We start from the raw sequence: 21,885 nt of genomic DNA on the forward strand, positions 1-21,885 counted from the left end.
TGCAAGTAGCTGTTGCTTGGCTTCTTAAGTTCAAGGAGACTCTTGTGTTATTGGGACATAAGAGAAAGGAGCTTTGTGCTTCTGCTGAACTCAGTCAACAACAGGTTAAAAGCCAAATGAAGAGCTTTAAGTCTACACTTAAAGGACAGAGTCTGATACCTCAAGATGTGACCAGAGCAGAGCTGACAATCATCCAGTATGTGCAACATCAACGGTTCAAGGAGGAAATCACCTCGCTGCAGAGTGGTGTGAAAACCATATCCAAAGACAGTCCCCTGTACAGATTGGACCCAGTGATGGAAGGTGAGATCCTCAGAGTTGGCGGTCGGCTTAGCAAGTCCTCGCTGCCAGTTGAATCTAAACGTCCTGCTATTCTGTCCAAAGACCTGCATGTATCCACATTGATTCTGCGCCACATTCATCAGCAGCTAGGTCATGCTGGAAGAAACTACATATTGTCCAGATTAATGCGTAAGTATTGGATTATAAATGCAAACTCTGCTGCCAGAAAAGTCATATCAGATTGTGTAGTTTGCCGACGCCAAAGAGGAAGACTCCTTGAACAAAAAATGTCTGACTTACCTGTCGAGAGAGTGTTGCCTGATGAAGCTCCCTTCACTCATGTTGTCGTTGATTATTTTGGGCCCATTGAAGTTAAAAGAGGCAGGGGTCTTCTCAAAAGATATGGAGTGCTCTTCACATGTATCACCAGCCGCGCTGTACACTTGGAAGTAGCACACACGCTGGATACGGACTCCTGTATAAATTCAGTGAGAAGATTCATCTGCAGACGAGGCCCAGTCTCCACTCTCAGGTCTGACAATGGAACCAACTTTATTGGAGCTAGCCGTGAGCTCAAGGAGAATATGATTGCTCTGAATCATGACAAAATCCAAGGAGCCCTTCTTCAGGACGGCATAGAATGGAGATTCAACACCCCATCAGCTTCACATCAAGGTGGTGTTTGGGAGCGCCTGATTCGCTCAGTGAAGAATGTGCTTAACTCAGTCCTTAAACAGCAAACCTTGGACGATGAAGGACTCCAAACAATGTTTTGTGAAGTTGAGGCAATATTGAATGATAGACCTATCACAAAGGCCTCAGATGATGCGAATGACTTGGAAGCCCTTACTCCGAATCATGTTCTGTTGTTGAAAAACAAACCAGTTATGCCACCAGGACTGTTTGACAGAAATGATTTGTATGTTAGGAGAAGATGGAAGCAGATACAGTACATGGCGCAACTCTTCTGGAAGAGGTGGGTTTCTGAGTACCTGCCATTGATGCAACAGAGACAAAAATGGACAGCACTAAGAAGAAACCTCATACCTGGAGATGTTGTTCTTGTGGCAGACGCTACAGCCCCAAGAGGATCTTGGATGATGGGGAGAGTTTTAGAAGTCAGAGCAGATGTGAATGGCCATGTGCGCTCTGTGCGTCTCCAAACAAAGACCAGTATCCTGGAGAGGCCTGTGACGAAGCTGTGCCTGCTGCTGGAGGCAACACTGTGACCGCATGGACTCTCTATCTTTCTCTTTGCCTCTCTCTCTGTCTCTTTCCATCAATAACACCTTTCCTTCATAGGTTTGCCAGAGAAGACATCAGTGCCTGAGAATGCATGTTTAGTGTGTAGCTCCATGTTTTTTAAGTCTAGTAATTGTGATAAATGCCCAATTAGGGGCCGGAGTGTTAGAGCTACACAGTCTTTTGCATATAGTAATTGTAGTTTGTCATTTAATTTGTTTATTATGATTTTGCTCACATTAGAAGTATATATTTGTGGTAATATTCTGTTAAGTTAATAATAATTTGTTTAGTTAATTTCTTTGCTTTATATGTTAGTCTTTATTTGGGTTAATTTATTTAGTGTGATTTTTGGTTTAGACACCTGGGGGTAGTGGTGAGCACAGGTAAGGGTGTATATAGGCAGGAAGTGGCAGACCACCTGTTTTTGCACCTGGGTAATGGGCACATGGTTTTTTACCAGCACGAGAGAGGATTGTTTGTACAAGGAGAAAGAATTGTTTGTGACCGAGAAAACAATAAAACCAGCCTCAACGACAGAACCCATGCCTGGAAATTGGTTGACTTTCTACACTGCGTACATTACCTGCCCAGGGTGCCAGAAGTGATCCGTTTGAAGGTTTTAACTTATTTTGAGTTTAAGTTTAGGACAAACGGCCACTACAATAACATTTAATGTAGCCTTACTATGAAGGCTAACCTAAATACGGTGCTTACCTTACCTTATCTTACCACTGCAATGGTAAGGTAAAACTAGGCCGATTAATAAAATGTGAAGTGCTTTGTAACTTTGACCCGCTGGCTTGACTGAATACACAAAAAACAATGAAGAAAGAGTTATCTCTGGACTGCTTCGCTGCCAGCTCCACGCGGGACGCGTCTATCATTTTTCCAACCCAGTTTAGATTTAACCACGCCCACTTCCGCATTACGCAAGGATCAACGTAGGTCTACGCGATAGCGTCATAGACTTCATCTTCGGCGGTCGCGTTAAAGCAGGATATTGAATAGTTGTTTTTTGTCTTTCTGAAGGATTTGTTGACTGAAAGTAAACGATCCTGTAATCAAAGCCATATCGAAGAGTCCTGAGATATTATTACTGGTGTTTTATCATCTACAAATAGCCTGTGTGTATCCTCAAATGTCGTTTTCAGGACAAACAAAAGACGTTTTAAATATCTTATCAGAATAGCCTGTGTGTATCCTCAAATGTCGTCCTGAGATTGTATTACTCGTGTTTTATCATCTATAAATAGCCTGTGTGTATCCTCAAATGTAGTTTTCAGGACAAACAAAAGACGTTTTAAATATCTTATCAGCTGGTGTAAGTGCAGAATATTGAATATAACCTTGACTATTACTGTGTACTTCATTTATCTGACAGCATTATTTAATGATAATATTTTATATATATATATACACACATTTATTCATTTATAAACATCTATATATATATATATATATATATAAACACACACTTATATGTACTCACACATGTATTTATTCATTTATACACAAAGATGTATTCATTCATTTATACACACACTCATATACACGTTATAGTAATTCATTTGTACACACACACATACATATATATATATGTATATATATATATATATATATATATATATATATATATATATATATATATATAAACAAAACAACACAATATAATAAAAACAGTTGCAATAATAACATAATATGGTATGATCAATTCTACCCTTTTGTTTTTGCTCCCATATTTCAATTAAATATATTTTTCAAAATCAATATTGGTGGGGGCTCTTTTGCAAAGATAATCAATAACACCACCTGACAGTTGTTGCAGATTATACAGCATACTTGCTACTTACACACACGTGCGATGGTACCAAAAACGCCCAAATCTGCAATGTAAAAAAAATATACATTTATTAGGCACTCTGACTACGGGTTGACTGTGTAATAATCATGCCTTTTAATTTGTGTATATGTCTCACGAGGTGAAGGTTGGGACAGTGGGAGGGGTGAGGTAGGAACAGGGGACTGCTGAATGCTGAAGTCCCAGGATACAATCCCAAATTGACTGCATGATCCACTTACCTGTTTGCATCAACTGCAGGAGGTATTAAATGATGAATTAACATTACCTCAGCACTGCATAAGTGTGGTCGTCAGTCATATTGACAAAGAAGCACTATTATATTGTATATTGTATATTATGCGGCGTTTAAAAGGACGGTATTTCGCTTGTCAGATTCAGATTTCGCGGGTGTGATGATGGTGATAAAGAATGCATCTAACGTTCCGCTGTTCATTATAATACAAAACAGAGTATTAAACAAACCATCATGCTCTTACTTTGAAATCATGCGGAATTGTCGTTATCAGCAGACCATCACGTGGTTTCCAAAAATAACCGAGTGACACGAGTAGATTTTAGCCGAGACCGGCGGAAAGTATGTCTCAAGAAACAAAAGACAATCCACAAGCAGAGATTTCAGATCCACAAGCAGAGATTTCAGATCCGCAAGCGCATTTTTGGTCGACAAATAGAAAATGGATTCACAAATGCCTGATCGAAAGTTGTCAATGTTAGAGATATTCACAGATCTTTTTTTTATTTGTGAAACATATTTAGCCTAGTTGCAGATCCGTTTTACATGGTTTGAAAATCTTTTAAATGCATTTGTGGATGGTGTTTTACATTTACAAATCACATATTTACACACAAATTATTTTCTGTTCACACAAATAATTATGAGACATATCTGACTATGCCCATAGTTGAATTTTAGCGCACTCGAGCTGGTTTCTCCATTCTTACCTACCCTACCTTTAATTAATAAGGGCAACTGAAATAATGGAGATGGATGGGGGTTGTTCCGTTTTAAATAAACTTTTTTGTTACTTTTAGTCCAATAGGTGGCGGTAATGCACTAAATCGTTGGTTGCGAACTGCCAATTACACTCAAAGAAGAAGAAGACGAACCTCCTTCACTACAGCGCGTGCGCGACTTCAAGGTGAATAGCATGGATGGATGTAGCTCGTTGTAGCTTTGACTGAATTCGCTCTGTATTACCCCCCCCCTCCTCCCGACTACACTGTGATTGACTCTGCTGAGCTACGAGACAGACAAAGGGGTAACTGTAGGGTAAGGGGGGGGGGGGGGGGCGGTACATGCTTATCCCTGTAGATACAACAGTCACACTTTGTAGAGAACACGTTCTTTCTCTGTCTTCGTTCAGGTTCTAACTTTGTCCCCCCCACCCACAGAAACATCACCTCCAGAACACTGCAGGAACACAGGCAGCCCAGGATGGCCCGGGTGAGTGTGTGTGTGTGTGTGTGCGTGTGTGCGTTTGTGTGGGTGTGTGGGTGGGTGGGTGGGTGTGTGACATTAATTATTGTACTCAGAAAGGGAGTTGGACAGAGTATTACTCAAAAAGTAAACTGTAAAAGTACTTGATCGTACTTGTGGTAGTAGTGCAACTATTACTGAGTCCAACGGTACCAATTTTATGAAGAACTTATGGCTAAAAATCATTTTGTCCCTCATAAAAATGTTTCCCTCATCAAATATAGCAGAAGTGGCTTGAATTTGTACTCAGGAGGGGAGTTTGACAGAGAATAACTGAACAAGTACACAGTAAAAGTACTTCATTGTATTGTTGTTAGCAGAGTCCAACAGTGTCAGTTTTATTAAGAACTTATGGTAAAAATAATTTGTATTGCAAATAAAGCATAAAAAACATGCATTCTTGTACTAGCGTCAGTGCCGCTTCTCAGCGATGACCGTAAAGGCGCGATAAGAGCTGCTGATTTGACCAAGCAAACGCGAGAGATGGCTGAGTTGACCGCAGTGTTTTGTGCAGGTGCTGTGCAGAGCGCAGGTCTCCTACCTGCCGGGGTTTCAGGTGTTGGTGCACCGTGTGTGTGCAGCCAGAGCCTCCTCTGCTGCGGGGCCCTCGGGACCCTCGGGCTCTGATGTAGCCATCCATCCCTCCAGCATGGGTATTTGTTTATTTTGTGTTGTACTGTATCATGAACTAGCTGAGGCTGATTAGAAAATTAGAAGAATTATCTGTACTATAGCATAGATCGTTGTGGTTTGAGTGGTAACATGAATGTTTGAAACAGGAAAGGACCGACAGGGTTAGACAGCTGTGAGGTCTCTTCCTCGGCTCGCTGCACATTATCCCGCACTGCTGCTTACGAAATAAATCAACAATTTGACTCAGACTTTTGATTTGAAAATCATCCTACTGCTTCCTCTAACAACAAACTGCAGCAACAGCAACGCAACTTGAAATGACAGCAGCACTGATTGAGGTTTTCTGTTACGGTCCAAATTGACCAACCAATAGAATATTCAACTAAGCTTTGTAATGCGTAAGAACATTTGTTATCTGGGATACCGGTTTTTTCATTAATATTATTTTCCTGTCAATGTGCATCCATGCTGAAGGACTGCAGACAGTGTGGCCTGATGAGAGCATGGGGCCTTTCGGGCCCCAGGACCAGCGCTTCCTGCTGCCTGGTAACGTGGGCTTTGTCTGCCAGCTGGAGGGGTTAGCAGAGCAGAGGAATGGCCCGGCACACAGGGGGGTCCCTGACCTGCTGTCGTCAATGTCCAGCAGTGAGAGACATGACTTCATTCTGGCCCAATGCATTGGAGAGTTCTCTGTAAGTGTATTATTGCTAACATTAGAACTCTCTCTGCACTCTACATTACTTGTTACTTAACCATTATGTAGCTGTGTCAAACACAATTGGATCACTGCTCAAGACAATGAAGGGCACAGGATATTTGACTGTAAACTCTTATTATTCAATAAAACATAGGACAAAAAGCCCTCTTGATTCTTTTTGACAATGTGTAATATTAAAAGAGTTCTTGTACCTGTATACAAGGTTTCAAAGAAAGAAGCTGGCTGTGCAAAATCCACAGTTTTTTGTATTAAAGTTTTCTATTTAGGCAACATTTTTGTGTGTTACAGATACACCAGAGTACCAGATTGCTTAATCTAAAAGAAGGTCCTAGTGCAAAACTAAGGTGGATAAACCGAAATTAGAGATATGGAATGGATTAACGTTTAATGACAATATATAGAGTAATTCTGTGTTTAAAATGTGGTATGGAAACAAAAAAAACCTTTATTTCTTATATTGTCCTGCTGATCTCACACAACACATTTTGTATTTATTTGTACTGATGGAGTCGCTGCTGGATAGTTGATACACAAGCAGAGTAGCCGCTGTGCAAACGCAATGGAACACAGCTGGAGATAGCAGCACATTAATATAAATAGTTTTTATTCGAAAAATATCAATTGTCACCGGCTTGGTCTTCAATATCAGGATACATGTATTTATTATCCTTGCAAGAATGGAAGTAGTCATCACACACAAAGCTGCGTTGGACAAATAGTTCCCAGAATAGTGTCCTTAACATGCTTATATACAAGAGAATGTTACAGTCACAAGATGCAAAATACAGGTTCAAAGCAGTATTCTGACCTTAGTTCAGATTAGCTAGGGCCTGCGTAAGCAATAAACATGACAGTCATATGTCTATCTCCATAGAGGCTGAATCATCATGTTAATCGTTTTCACATAGCTATCATATGCCCATAACAGTCCTGACGCTCTTCTAGGTAATCATACATCCTGTTACGTACACAACTACGTAGGGCCTTTGTTATCATGTGCTACTCTGATATTAGAAGAGTACATTCTGTATTTTCCCAACAGTTTGTAAATATAGTAATTGTGCAAACCCACTGTGTGTGTGTGTGTGTGTGTGTGTGTGTGTGTGTGTGTGTGTGTGTGTGTGTGTGTGTGTGTGTGTGTGTGTGTGTGTGTGTGTGTGTGTGTGTGTGTGTGTGTGTGTGTGTGTGTGTGTGTGTGTGTGTGTGTGTGTGTGTGTGTGTGTGTGTGTGTGTGTGTGTGTGTGTGTGTGTGTGTGTGTGTGTGTGTGTGTGTGTGTGTGTGTGTGTGTGTGTGTGTGTGTGTGTGTGTGTGTGTGTGTGTGTGTGTGTGTGTGTGTGTGTGTCAGGACAAAGAGGACACAGCTCCGTCTGGTGTTGGTAGAGCGGAGCAGTACTTCGACAGTTCCAGTCTGGAGTGTGCGATACAGTCCTGCCCTGAACTACTAAAACAAGGTAAATAATTCACATTTTTCTCTTTCTTACTGCTGAGAGCCAAAACATTATTGCTAATAAGAAGATTGTTTCTGTCATGTGCTACATTACATTTCTCTACATTACATTACATGGTGTTATATGTGTATGTGTTTCCTAATAATGTGATGACAGATTTCCTGTCCATGTTTCCTGAGGCTCCATCCACTGGTATGATTGTGGTCACAGTGACCCAGAAGACCAAGAACAATATGACATCATGGAGTGCAGAGGTGGAACAGGAAAGAGAGCAGACCCTTAACAAAGTGAGCCTCTTCCTGATATTTGTCAGAACAGGTTGGGCGGGGTATACACACAGTATATACACAGTATACACACAAAATACATACAGTATATACAGTCAGGGATGAAAACTTGTCACCTTTCGGCGAAATTCGACATTTGAATCCAAAATAGGTCGTTTGTGTGATTAGTGTAGATCTGCAATAACAATATTTTTGGGGTATGGGGGGTAATCTGCAGAAGCTAGCTGTTATGTGCCATCAACACGCGCATGGTGTTATTTTTTAATATATTATAATGAAGCGTGAGCTGTGTGCTCGAATCTTCCTGTCTGTCGGCTGAACTCTGTTGCTCCGGGATGAGGGTCTAACTTCAGCAGCTATGGTGTGTTCATTAACAGTAACTGTGCGGTCCGGAGTCACTGTGGCACAGACCTGCTTACTAGCATACATTGTCACTATCTGCTAACATTAGCTTTAACCTTCGTTTTCTAATAGCTTTTTTCATAGGCTATAAACTGAAGTGGTATAAGTACTTGAGTACAAGTAGAAGTAATCAGATCTTGTACTAGAGTAAAAGTAAAAGTACTCAGATCTTGTACTTGAGTAAAAGTAGAAATACTCAGATCTTGTACTTGAGTAAAAGTAGAAGTACTCAGATCTTGTACTTGAGCAAAAATAGAAGTACAAGAGTGTAGGAATACTCTGTTACAGTAAAAGTCCTGCATTCAAAATGTTCCTCAAGTGAAAGTAGTTAAAGTATGACCATCAAAATATAGTTAAAGTAGCGACAGTAAAAGTAGTCATTGTGCAGATTGGTCCATTTCAGAATAATATATATGATATGTTTTATAATGATTGATCATTAAAGTGTTCTCCAAGATGGTAAAGGTGCAGCTAGTTTGTTTGAATGACTTTGTATACTGCAGGGTAGCTTGTGAATTTAGTCCAGGTGGAACTAAAGTCTGATTTAACACTTGATTAGATTTCACATCATTCAGCCACATCTGTGAAGTAACTAAAGGTATTAAATACATGTAGTGGAATAGAAGTACACCTTTTACCTCTGAATTGTAGAGGAGTAGAAGAACAAAGTAGCAAAACATTGAAATACTTAAGTAAAGTACAAGTATCTCAAAATTGTATCCAAGTATAGTACTTGAGTTTATGAACGTAGTTACTTTACACGACTGGCTATACAGATAGAAAGACTAAGCCTTGCACAGAGGCATGAAAATAGATTTTCAAAATGCTCAACAGTGCTGCCAAAATTATAAACTGACTGCTACACAATTAAAATAAATGCTTTTATATATTTCTATTAGATGTGACTCTTTGGCGTTTCTGTTATTATTACCACTGCTGCTTTAGTTGTTCTGACTGCTAAAATCCTCTGTTATTCCTAATTTTTAAGCCGATATTCCGTGGGGTCGGGGGGCTCGGATCCTTGTCACGTTTTTCATAACTGATGAGTTTGCATCCCTGACAGTATACACACAGTATATACACAGTATACACTCAGTATACACTCAGTATTCACACAGTATACACACAGTATACAAACAGTATACACAATCCTGAGTGTACATTGCCTTAATCTGCTTTAACCTTGGACTACAAGGGCCAAGTGTTGAAAAATTTACTGGATTATGTTCTTTCTTCTCTAATACATTCTAAACCTAAAAGGCAAAACCAAAAATGGATATATTAAATTTGATTTCCATTTCCATTTTTTTTGTTCACTGATCTAACTATATCTATTATCCCAATCAATTAATCAAATGTTTTTTTTATAAAGCCCAATATCAGGATCAGATTTGTTCCAGGGGGCTTTAGGGTCTGTACCTATGAGCGTTTTTTTTCGGATCTGAGATGCGAGGATCGTCCGCCTGGCTCTGGATGACTACTTTTTGTGTCGACTTTTCAGGGGAGGGAGCCAGGCTGATTGGTCCAAATTAACCAATCCACGGGCTTCCTCACACACTCAGTGCAGGCAGCTCTGCTGATTTCTCCTCCCTGGCTGCAGGCTGATAACAGACAGTTGGGATCGCGGCAAGATTCTCTCTGCAGACCCATTCTCACAGCGTTTTTCAACCTTTTTCTTACTCAATATCAAGCCACACGTATTGTTTTTACTTCGGCTGTGAGTTTGTACGTGCTCAGGATGAGTTTGGCTGTGTTTCGCTGTGTATCGCTAAACAAGGAATCAACACCTCCACGGAGCTCAGCGCGATTCACAACGTCCCGACCAATCGGAACACACTGCTTACAGGGAGGGTGGGGGCTGGAGCTATTGGAGCTACAACGAGCCGTTAAAGGCAGAGAGTGAAATTCAGTGAATACACGTAGTTTACAGAGATGCTGTATGAGAAACCAATGTGAGTTTGGAAAATTGCACAATATAAATCTATTCGTAGACCTCAACAATGGAATTATGATCAGTGGAAATGGCCATGAAATGTCTCCTTTAAGATATTGTCCATTTTGAGATGTGATTCATGTGAACGGCCCATTAGAGTGTGTACAGCAGCATTTTCCATTGGTAAAGAGGAACCAGTACTAAATTGATACCGGCACCAGCACTGAAATATTGATAAGCTGCTAGAAGACAAGGATTGACATCCTCTTTATTTGTCACAAAAATTTGACCTCTGCTGGGGAGCAGTGAAGGGGTCCGGTGCCTTGCTCCACACTCCCTCCCTTCTGGGAACCGGCCACTGTCCTGTGCCTTGCGCCACGGCAGGGCCCAGGAGGTGAACTGGGACCTCTCCAAGTTGCAGTCCACACTCCATATTTTAAGTCTGTTCGGGAAGTTGAACCAGCGACCCTACGGCTCACAGTCCAATCGTGTTAATTTAGTCTTGGTCTTAGTCCTGTGTCAAACGTCCTTATTAGTTTTAGTCCTATTTAGTCACCTTCATTCTGTTTTTATTTAGTCAAGTTTTAGTCGACTAAAAGTCTGAGCATTTTAGTCTTATTTTAGTCAAAGAAACCTAACTATTTTAGCCTACTTTTTGTCAATGAAAACTGTTTTCAGACTGACATTTTAGTATTTTTTTGTCATCAGATTATATTGAACATTTCAGTGAAACTAGTCTAGCCAAAACCAATAATTTGTAATTTTAGTCAAACTTATTTCACAATAAGATTATATCTTATCCTTATTTTTTGAAAAACACAGGTTGAATTATTAAGAATGCAGCTTTGCAGAGAGTATCTGGTCAGGTTTGTGGTGTTTTTACCAGCTGTTTTATGGCCACATTGCTTCCCTTCCAATGCATTCGCTTTTTTTCTCCGCCTCATTGTAGAGAAAAGGGGCCCAAATAGCGCCTTGTTTCTTTCTCCCAAGCAGTGGTGGCGTTAGACTTTTTCGTTGTCCGTCATTTTGACGGACAGGATCGTAACATTTCCGTCATAATCCATTATTACCCGCCGGGTCTGTACACAACTCGTCACTCACGTGTCGCGAGCGCTGACGGGGGGGGGAATATTCGGTTAACGCGACCACTGCTCCCAAGCCCTGTTGCTTCCATTTTCCGTTCTGTTAAATAAGGTTTGTTAGATCCGATTCTTCCTGACTGTTTATAGTGTGCCGCTGGCCCGGTGTAATTCAAATGTACACCGGGCACAGACACACAACTGCTGCCCAGCCGCAGCACCGGAAATGGAACTGCTGGGAAAAAAACTGACTATCTTAGATGTAACGTTATCTTTGATAATATTTAGTCTCCTCCTTTTTCATCAACGAAAGTAAAGAGAGATTTTGGCAAAGTTTTTATTTAGTAAACTACATTTTCATCTCGTCATTTTGTCAACGATATTGCATTATATCATGATATCGTTACAGCTATTGTTTACTAACGTCGGTGGCGTCTCGTCTTAGTTATGGGAAAAAAGGTCGTTGACAAACATATTTCGTCATAGTTTTAGTCAACGAAATTAACACTACAGTCCAAGCCCCTACTGACTGAGCCACTGCCGGACACACAGCTGGTGGATCAGTATGGTCTGCTGTTTGATTGAATTGACAATATTTCAAACATCCGTCTAATGATCTACTAATAAAAATGCCGACATAATACAATTATTGTTTAGTTACATGGCTCAAGTCAGACCGGCGATGGTAAGACGATGAAAGTTATAAAACATTAACTTCATACCACTACAATAGGTAATGGTATGAAACTCTGCATACCATTGACTACTTTCTGTATTTTGGTTCTACTCTTCTTTAACAACGTTCTACTCTTTGTTGAACTCACAATGAAGTGTTGTTGATACATAAATCCTGCCTCCGCCTCTGAGGTATGTGGCTCTCATGCAGCTTTCACACCAGCGCTTTTCCCTTTCTAGCTCAGAGCGGGAGCTTTTCTGGTTCAGCTCCGGTTTCCCTTTTCTGCTCCCGCTCTGTTCACACCGCCCAGAGCTGCCGCTGCTGCGTCATGATGTCACCGTTTACATCGCTGATTTGCTCTCCAACGGCGTTACGGCGCTCACCACAGCAACAACAATGGGGGACTGCGTCGGGTCGATGATCGTGTTGCTTTTAATCACACAAAGCCAGATTAAATTAAATAACGACTTCTCCAACGTTATGCTTTTCTCTAGAGTGCCGTGGTTCATTGTTTATTAATGTGTCTCAGCGGCATTTACCGACCGCTGCAATGCTGGCTGCTCTTCCACGGGAGTTTATTCTCCTGTTAGCTCCCGGTTAGCTCACACTGCAGCGGCCTCTCTAAAGTATTCACTGTCTGACTGTCACACAAGCAGCTGAAACATATCCCCAGTTCCCCTTAAGTGAATGTGTGTCAGTCTGAATTGACGCTGTTTGGCATCACAACGCTGTTATGAAAGTTTCTCTGGTATAAAATGGGTGATGTTAGCATAGCAACCGAAGCTAAACTACAGGCACATTTTACCGGCGTATTTTTCATTATGGTTCTACTTGTGATAGTCGGACACGACAACCTATGCAGCCCATGTATTGATTCCATCCGATAGCTGCTATAATACAAAACAAAACGTCTGGCTCTCTCCACAATGATCAATAACAGTGAACGGATGGTCAAAGTAAGGCACAAATAAACAGAATCACACGAAGCCTGGTTAGTGTTGCCTGACTTTATAAAGTGTGTTTATAAGCACTACTGCTTGTAGGCAGGCATGACGAGACTCTTCAGTCGACCCACGTTCAGGGGAGGTGGGTTTAGTTTCCTGCACGCCTCGACGTAAGAGAGACGTAAGCGACGCCGCCTCTTAGCTCCGAAGCTCTTGCCTCTAGACCAGGGGTGGCCAACCAGTCAGAGGTTAAGAGCCACATTTTTTCTATGTTACTGCAAAGAGCCACATCAAACACACAGTCACTGATACCGCTTGTTTCAGTTTTTGTTTTCTGGAGACAAGATTTCAACCACGTCACTGATGCATTTTTGTGGCATTGGGATATATATTTTTTTTAAATCCTCTGGAGCAGAGAAAGGAACAGTGGATTATTGTTATTGATTAATGCATCAGTGTTTCTTAGGGTCAAAAACACTAAACTCACAACTTAAAATGAAAACGTTTAGTTTATTTAATAAAAGAGCACATGTTCAATGTGAAAAGTGAAAGTAGTCATAGATTATTTGCAATTTGGTGCTATATATATTAAAAAAATGATATATATATATTTTTTTAAACACCTTGAATTTCAGGGGAGGTGCGGGGCTCTGTTGGCGAGGCGCAGATAGTGTTTAATCAACGATAGGTTTTCCCCCCCTCAAAGGTGATTCGTTCACTGCATCGCAGGTATTATTGTGATTGGCTCTTGGGTCACATCAAAATTAGACGCGCTGTCATCCTCTCATACTGACACCTGACACCACACATACACACGTAGGGAAAGCCGGGACGAAAGTAACACGGGACGAAAGTAACACGGGACGAAAGTAACGGAGCGATTTTATCCGAGCCCAAACAACTTTGACCGGCCAAATTACGCCAGAATTATCAGCATTCGATACTTAACAGACCTACTAAATATCAGGTTTAACTGTCAGGAGTAGTGTTGTCACGATACCAACATTTTGGTTTCGATACCAAGTCAAGAATTCCGATTCTCTTTCGATACTTTTCTTAAAAAAAGGGAAACAGTCTTAAATGTAATTATTGTGCTTTATTTCACACCAGAACTATAACCAAAACACAAACTTTTAAAAAATGAGAACAATAAATACAATAAATGATAATAATTTGTATTAAATACAATTAATACATTTCTTACAGACAGGCCTCGTGGTGTCCGTAGGCTTGCCCTCACTGTCAGAGATATAGCTAAAATACGTCAACATTTAGTTTCTGGTGTCTTTTTTGTCAACAAGCCGAGGCGCAGCGGCAGTTGCACTCCCACTTGCAGCCATGCTTCTCGTTTTCTCACATGCTCTGGCAGCTAGCGCGTGCATGAGAGAGGAGAGGGACTGTTGGCATGGCGGCAGTGCAGGGATTGGAAGCAGAGCGCTGAACACACACGGCTCTTAATAAAACGGCGCTTTCTCACCGGAGTACTTTCCCCCGTCATTCTTAAAGTACCGATACTAGTGAAACGGAGGAATCGTAACGTTTTTAACGGCAGGGTATCGCGGTATACCTTTCAAGTATCGGTACACCGTGCAACACTAGTCAGTGTCTCTCCCCCAAACTCACACATATAAAATTCGATATGAACTGAAGAACCGCATGAAACTAGGCAGAGAGCCGCATGCGGCTTGAGAGCCACGGGTTGGCCACCCCTGCTCTAGACCGATAATTTTTTGGAGCTGGAAGTGAACCAGATTCCGGAACTAAGAGGCGGCGCCGCTGCGGTGTGAACAGGAAAAAACGGTACTTTTCAGGCTCCAGCTCAGAGCCGGAGCTGAAAACGCATTGGTGTGAAAGGGGCATCAGTTCTTACCTCTAGTTTCCCGTGCCCTTACAATGGAAACTTCTTTGCAACCGCCTTGGTGGCAAAGGGTTATCAGTTACTAAGCAGTTGTTCTACTTTGCAGTTTGTTGAAGGAGCAAAGGAGATCTGCTACGCTCTGCAGAGAGAAGGATTCTGGGCTGACTTTATCGAGCCATCCTCTGGCCTGGCGGTAAGATAACACTGATCTACGAATGGGGTCTGATAGCTTCTAATCAAATCTGAATGCTGTTCCGAATCTCCTCATGTCTGAACTCTTAACCCTAACATGTATGCATGGCAGTGTGAAATTCTGGCTATTCTGACCCACAATCCTTTGCATGGGGTATACATTCAAGTTGCAAAGCTGTATAATAGCGTGTTCCAAATGCATGGGCGTAGGGAAGCATCCTCAATGTGGGTGGGACAATTTCACAGGGGGTGTGGGCAGGTGGTGGACCTCACCTCTAGGGGGGTCCAGGGGCATGCTCCCCCAGGAAGATTTATTTTTAAATGTTGAAGTTAAATGCATCAATCTGCTGCACTTTGATAGCAAAATTAGGGACTAAATACATATCTCAACAATACCCATATGAAACAGGACTGTAAACAGATTTACTTTTTCTTTATGCATATTTTACAAATCACTCCCCATTTAACCTGTATTTTTGTGTTATTGAGTTGGAATAATTTCATACCTGTTATTCTCTTGTTTTTTATAACTATAATGATCATATAAAGGTGTGCCTTGGAAATGTTTGTTTACATAAATGATTACCAAACCGTTTGAGACCCACTACTTAGACTAAAGTTAACTATCTAAACACTCAGAGAGTCCTTTACCTCACTGAGCTGTTGTTATCAGCCTCTCAGTCTGACAGGAGAGGACTCTCCCTCCACCTCTTTAATAACAGCGCCTTATATCCGGGTGCTAGTGGAGCACCCTCGTGAACTGTTAGTGCCGGAGCCTCGCAGCGGGGAAACTGTGGCGCGCATAATTGTGCTCATGTGGACGGCTCTGAGAATCTGCCTTGGTACAAAGTAGCAGTGAAAACATGGTACGGAATTTCATTGATTTGGGCATTCTCACAATAAGTAGACCCTCCAGAAAAACGTGATCCTGCAATCGCAGAATTTAACGCATAATCAGCAAAATGGCGCAGATTTTTAAAAGGCCGCATATTTATCAAAAGGCCGCATAATCCCCGCATTTTTCCACACAAAGTTGAGAGAAAAAAAAGTTAACTCGTCTTGACGTGACGTCATCAGCTCGCGCATCACAGAAGGTAAACAACACCGTATAGAGCAGGTGTCTCAGACTCCAGGCCAGACGTGGCCCGCGAGACAGTTTCTCATGGCCCCTTTGTTGATATCGCGCACGTTTACGTTTGTGCTTTATATTTCAATTTTATTTTTCCCGCTGCTGCTGCTGCTGCTGGCAGGGAACTGCTGCGCGGAGTTCCCTCGCCCCTCCCCCCTCCAAGGGAACTCCGCCACACGTCAATCAAATGCGCGCAGCGGAATAAATCCAGAGTGATCCAAAAGTGACACAGAGTGGAAGCAAAATATATCGCCTTGTCTTCATCAAAACTTTCAGGGAAAAGAAAAATCGATGATGACCACAGAACATTTCAGGAGAAGTGGGAGACTGAATGTTTTTTTGTTGAGTACAGGGGAAACGCAACGTGCCTTATATGCACAGAGAAAATCGCTGTATACAAGGAGTATAACGTCAAACGTAACTACTCAACTAGACATGCAGAGTATGCAAAATACCTGGGAGATGAGAGAGAGAAAAAAGTCACAGAGCTAAAGAAGATTCTATGGAAGCAACAAAATCTCTTCAAGAAAGGAAGCAATGAGGCTGATTTAGCAGTCGAAGCTAGCTATGTGGTGAGTGAGATGATTGCTAGGGCGGGAAAGCCGTTTACGGAAGGCGAGTTTGTAAAACAATGTATGTTGCAGGCTGCAAGTATAGTCTGTCCGGAAAAGAAGGGTCAGTTTAACAACATCAGCCTGTCAGCTAACACAGTGGCAGAGCGCATTTCTGACTTATCAAGTGACATATATGATCAGCTGTGCGACAAAGCCAAACTTTTCCGTGCATACTCTGTGTGGTGTTGATGACCATTTTGAAGTGACATAGGAGTTGCTTACAGTGAAACCAATGCATGGCCAGACCACCGCTCAGGAGATATTTCAGCAACTGTGTGATGCCATTGCGGATATCGGTCTGCCATGGAAGAGGTTTGTTAAAATTACGACGGACAGAGCGCCATCAATGACAGGGAGAAAAAACGGGCTGGTGGCACTTGTTCAAAGAAAACTGAAGGAGGAGGGTGTGGAGGAGGCTATTGCTCTGCACTGCATTATCCATCAGCAGGCCCTTTGCAGCAAATGCTTGAAGTTTGACAATGTGATGTCTGTCGTTGTGAAATGCATCAACCATATCAGATCCAGGGGCTTAAAGCACCGCCAGTTCCGTGCTTTTTTGGTGGAAATTGAGTCAGAATATGAGAATGTGCTCTACTTCACAGAGGTACGTAGGCTCAGCAGGGGAAACGTCCTGAAGAGGTTTTTTGAGTTGAGAACAGAACTGAAAGTATTCATGCTGGAGAAGGGTGGGATGGCAGATCCCAAATGGATCATGGACTTAGCTTTGCTTGTTGACATCACGCAGGAGCTGAATGCTCTGAATAAGAAGTTGCAGGGCCAGGGCCAGCTTGTTAGTGCTGCATATGACAATGTCAGAGCATTTTCTACAAAACTGATGTTATGGAAAGCCCAGCTCCCTCAAAAAAACCTCTGCCATTTCCCAGCATGCAAGGCTCTCATGGACAGGGGCACAGCATTCAGTGGTGAGAAGTATATTGATGCCATTGTGAAGCTACAGGAGGAATTCGATCAGCGGTTTTCCAAATGTTTGCAGACCCCTTCTCCTTTGATGTGGAAAATGCCCCTGGTGTGCTTCAAATGGAGCTCATCGACCTGCAGTGCAATTCTGAGCTCAAAGCCAAGTTCAGGGAAGTGAATGGGAAAGCAGACAAGCTTGGACAGTTCATGAGAAAATTGCCCCCCTCCTTCCCTGAGATTTCCAGGATGTTCTAGCGGACCATGTGCCTTTTTGGGAGCACATATATGTGTGAACAGCTCTTCTCCACCATGAACTTCAATAAGTCAAAGTACAGGTCCAGACTTACTGATGCACATCTTCAAGCCATACTGAGGGTTTCAACTGCTTCCTCCCTCAAACCAAATGTGGCTCAGCTGTGTGAGAGGAAGCGCTGCCAGGTCTCTACCAGCAAGGAGTAGGCAAGGAAGAGCAACTGTACATAGTTATGTTGTGAAGAACAGTTCATGTTAAGAAGATGTTGAAGAACTGTTAATGTTGTATTTTTTAATAAATGTTTTGCGGAATACTTGAAGCGGCCCAGACTTGCCCAGACTCGACGTCCAGCGGCCCCCAGGTAAATTGAGTCTGAGACCCCTGGTATAGAGTGAACGTGTGGAGCTCACACGATAGAGAAAACCCCAAGATGAAAAAATCTAATCCATCTCATTTACCGACGAACATTTCTACTAAAGACCGGGCAAAAGGTGGGGGGAAACTATTCTGCACCCCGTGCAACTGTGTGTTGGAGCATAAGAGAAAATTGACGGTGACCACCCACTTTGATTAATTCAAACATTCGAAAATGCTTTCTGCTGCTGCGGACAAGAAAGCCAAACAATTCACGTTCACCGAGGCATCAACCTCCAAAACTCTTTCGAGGGCTACAAGAAACGAAGTGAGTAGCCTACAAGATTGAAGCTGGTCAGATAACGAACGAGTAAATGAAAACAGAATGAGGCGGAGGTGTGTGTGTGTGTGTGTGTGTGTGTGTGTGTGTGTGTGTGTGTGTGTGTGTGTGTGTGTGTGTGTGTGTGTGTGTGTGTGTGTGTGTGTGTGTGTGTGTGTGTGTGTGTGTGTGTGTGTGTGTGTGTGTGTGTGTGTGTGTGTGTGTGTGTGTGTGTGTGTGTGTGTGTGTGTGTGTGTGTGTGTGTGTGTGTGTGTGTGTGTGTGTGTGTGTGTGTGTGTAAACTAGCCCAATTGCTTTTACAATAAATAAACATTGACTGTGTTTAATTGAATAGTAAAGGGGTTTAACGTTAGTGGCAGGTTGTGTGTGAGTGAGAATAAATAAGACAGCCCAATATTACAAAAAATATCTATTATTTTTTTACCCGCATATTTAGCATATTGCGCAATTTCACCGCATAAAATCACAAAAAAACCTGCATGTTCAATCGCATAATCAAGGATTTTAGCCCGCATAATCAAGGATTTTTAGCCACGTTTTTCTGGAGGGTCTAAATAAGCAAGTGGAATGGATTTGATAGTGAAGCACTGACACAGCGCTCTACAAAGAGTGGCGAGTGGATAGACCGATTCACAGACTTTCCGCAGAGTAAAAGTGGGGGGGTCTAAACTAATCTTTTTAAAAGGTGGGGGGGACTTGTCCCACCCTCATATAATGGCTGCGACACCCATGTCCAAATGTATGCTAACTGCATGCAACAGTACACGTTTTCTCAGGGCAGCTTTGTCATACTTTTTCTCAGTGTTGCTCAGGAGCAAAGTGGTTGTTGTATTGTGCCGCGCCACAGAAAACGATTTGTTGGCAACAGCACTGGTCCTTCTCAGCTCATATAATATAATAAGGCAATGCTAGTAAGCTTCTATGTCCTGCCCAAAGACACTTCGACCAAAGGTTGGAGAATCACGCATTCTCTCATTTGAGATGTGGAAAACCCATTCTGCCTTGCTCAAGGGCACCACGGGAGGGCCCAAGAGGTGAACTGGGACCTCTCCAAGTAGTAGTCCACACTCCATATTTAGGTCTGGTGGGCTCCCAGTCCAAGCCCCTACTGACTGAGCCACTGCCGGACAATGTAAATGTCTCCCCTGTGTATTAAGAGACTCAGAAAGGTTCAGCAAAAAAGCTTCCCTCTTTCCCTTCTGATCCAAGGATTTGAAAGCCTGTCGAACATTTGGTGACTTTCGGTTCACAGTTGACGTCATCTTGTGTTTTGTAGGTTTTACGGCATTAGCAACAAAAAAACCACAGTAAGCCCCCGCCCACCCCCTTACCTGAATCCTGCAGCACCTCTTTCTGTCTGCCTATTTTCTGTAAGAAGACTAGATGCTGTGCTGTTTTAGGCTGCAAATCCAGCATCCGGCTGAAACAGAGGGGTTTATGGCATTCTACAATTCATGATCTGTATTTTGAGCATAGTACTATTATATACCTCTCAAGGTGGGATAAAGCATGTGGTTAACCACTTGGTTTGCAGGGCAAGCCAAGACCCACATACACTGTCATGCACAGTGAGATCAAATATTGGAATGGTGACCTGGGGATGCTTTTTCTAAATGAATACAGATTCGGAAAAAATACATTTAGTAAAATTGTTTTTACAGAGAATGATGTGTTAAAATAACGTTATGATACATGTGTGTGCTCCTCCTCAGTTCTTTGGCTCGTACACCAACAACACATTGTTTGAGACGGATGACCGGTACCGTCACCTGGGCTTTCAGATCGAGGACCTGGGCTGCTGCAGAGTGATCCGACACTCTCTGTGGGGGACACATGTTTTTGTGGGGACAATATTCACCAACGCACCACCCAGCAGCCTTATTATGAAGAAGTTGCAGGGCAGCTGAACACAATTCAGGCATACTGAGCTGCCATTAAAACTCTGGAAAACGGACAGTGTATGAACTGTTTGGTGATGGAATTCTTTACTTCAGTTTATCCTTTTTGTTAAAGAACAACTTAAACTGACTCCTGTGTTTTAATCTGTGCAACGTGTATGTATAATTGTTAGATGATTTTGATTCATATTTATAGATTACAATCCCTTGGGTTGAGAAACTGCTGCAATCACATTCAAGAGCTTGTTGGATTAAATCACTTACCAACTCTCACCCTTTCTTTCACTGCTAATCTGATATTATTGTCTGAACTGTCATCTGATTTTTCTTGGAAGCCAAACACTCTAATCTCGTTGGTCTTATTTCCTGAAATTGTAGTATTATTAAAGCAGGGAAACACTGGATTTGTATTGTATTTTATTTGAATGTACCATCTTAGAAACGTTATGAGGCCATATTATGCTTTGTGGGGTGTTCCCTTTCCCAGGGGCGGGTCTACAAATGTTTTGGTGGGGTGGCCAATCTGGGGCACAGACTCAGAGAGGGTGTCAACAACACACTCTCGCTCCATAATCGTCCAGGAGCGACGTTTGGTCAGGGTCCCGTGGCGTGCAGTTGTGACACTTAGGCTCCTTCAGCTTCATAAAGGGACGCAAATAGCTTTCAACTGATTGCAATGTATTCCCATCTGCGCCAGGATTTGACGCTCATGGAAGCACGGCATTCGTTTGTGTCGGCTGCCCTTAAAGGCAATGTGAGCGTCCATTCCCATTGGATAACGGAGAATTTTACACCCGGAAGTAAGTATTCCCCTTACTGTCGATTGATTTTACAGTGATATCTGCACTACTCATCGACTAAAAAACACCAGATTATCCTTGTTAATTACACAACATTGATTGGTTTAAATTGTGTGCAATGCTTTTGTATTTTTCCCCTTCGATTCGGAGAAACAAGTATTTTTTTCGGAGTAAAGGATGGCAGAAGACACTACACTACCCAGAATCCCTAGCTATCGTTTAGGACTACACCATGTGCTCTTTTTGACAAACCCCGTTTTTTTTCACCATTCATTCCAATGGCTGGCGTCTGTCACGTGATCTTCAAATTTCTCCCTACAGAAAAAAAAAACATGGCCGAACTTTGTTTTATTCTCGGTGGAAAATGCCTATTTTAAAGTTAATTTGGCCATTAAAATGCATTTTGATGTCATTTGATGCGAGAAATATGAGTTGTTATTTCAGATTATGTGTGCAGTGGATGTACATGATCTTTAGTTTGACGATTACTTCAGGAAATTGCGTCCATAGAACGTTTTCATTGTTACCAAGGTGGTTGCTTGG

At 42.1% G+C, this 21,885-nt stretch overlaps 1 protein-coding gene across 3 annotated transcripts; it reads left to right on the forward strand.

Annotated features, from left to right (window-relative positions):
- Window positions 1–4,433: 4,433 nt before the first annotated feature.
- mmadhcb (metabolism of cobalamin associated Db) lies at window positions 4,434–20,946 on the forward strand. Of its 3 annotated transcripts, none has more exons than XM_079662489.1 (8): window positions 4,434–4,527; window positions 4,781–4,832; window positions 5,380–5,518; window positions 5,973–6,190; window positions 7,563–7,668; window positions 7,822–7,952; window positions 14,951–15,037; window positions 20,357–20,946. In XM_079662489.1, exons 2-8 carry the CDS (start codon window positions 4,824–4,826, stop codon window positions 20,549–20,551), a joined length of 885 nt encoding a protein of 294 aa, XP_079518615.1. In that variant the 5' UTR covers window positions 4,434–4,527; window positions 4,781–4,823; the 3' UTR covers window positions 20,552–20,946. The 3 variants fall into 3 exon arrangements, with proteins under 3 accessions (XP_079518615.1, XP_079518613.1, XP_079518614.1); XM_079662487.1 differs by having other exon boundaries at window positions 4,516–4,647; XM_079662488.1 differs by having other exon boundaries at window positions 4,521–4,658.
- Window positions 20,947–21,885: the final 939 nt, after the last annotated feature.

The sequence above is a fragment of the Notothenia rossii genome, assembly GCF_949606895.1.
Source record: "Notothenia rossii genome assembly, chromosome: 2".
Classification (NCBI taxonomy): Eukaryota; Metazoa; Chordata; class Actinopteri; order Perciformes; family Nototheniidae; genus Notothenia; species Notothenia rossii.

What these genes read in the sequence shown, in the direction of transcription:
- mmadhcb (XM_079662489.1), top strand. An exon ending in AATGCATTGGAGAGTTCTCT is followed by an intron (nt 6,191 to 7,562) that starts GTAAGTGTATTA and finishes TGTGTGTGTCAG; the next exon opens with GACAAAGAGGACACAGCTCC. An exon ending in CCCTGAACTACTAAAACAAG is followed by an intron (nt 7,669 to 7,821) that starts GTAAATAATTCA and finishes ATGTGATGACAG; the next exon opens with ATTTCCTGTCCATGTTTCCT.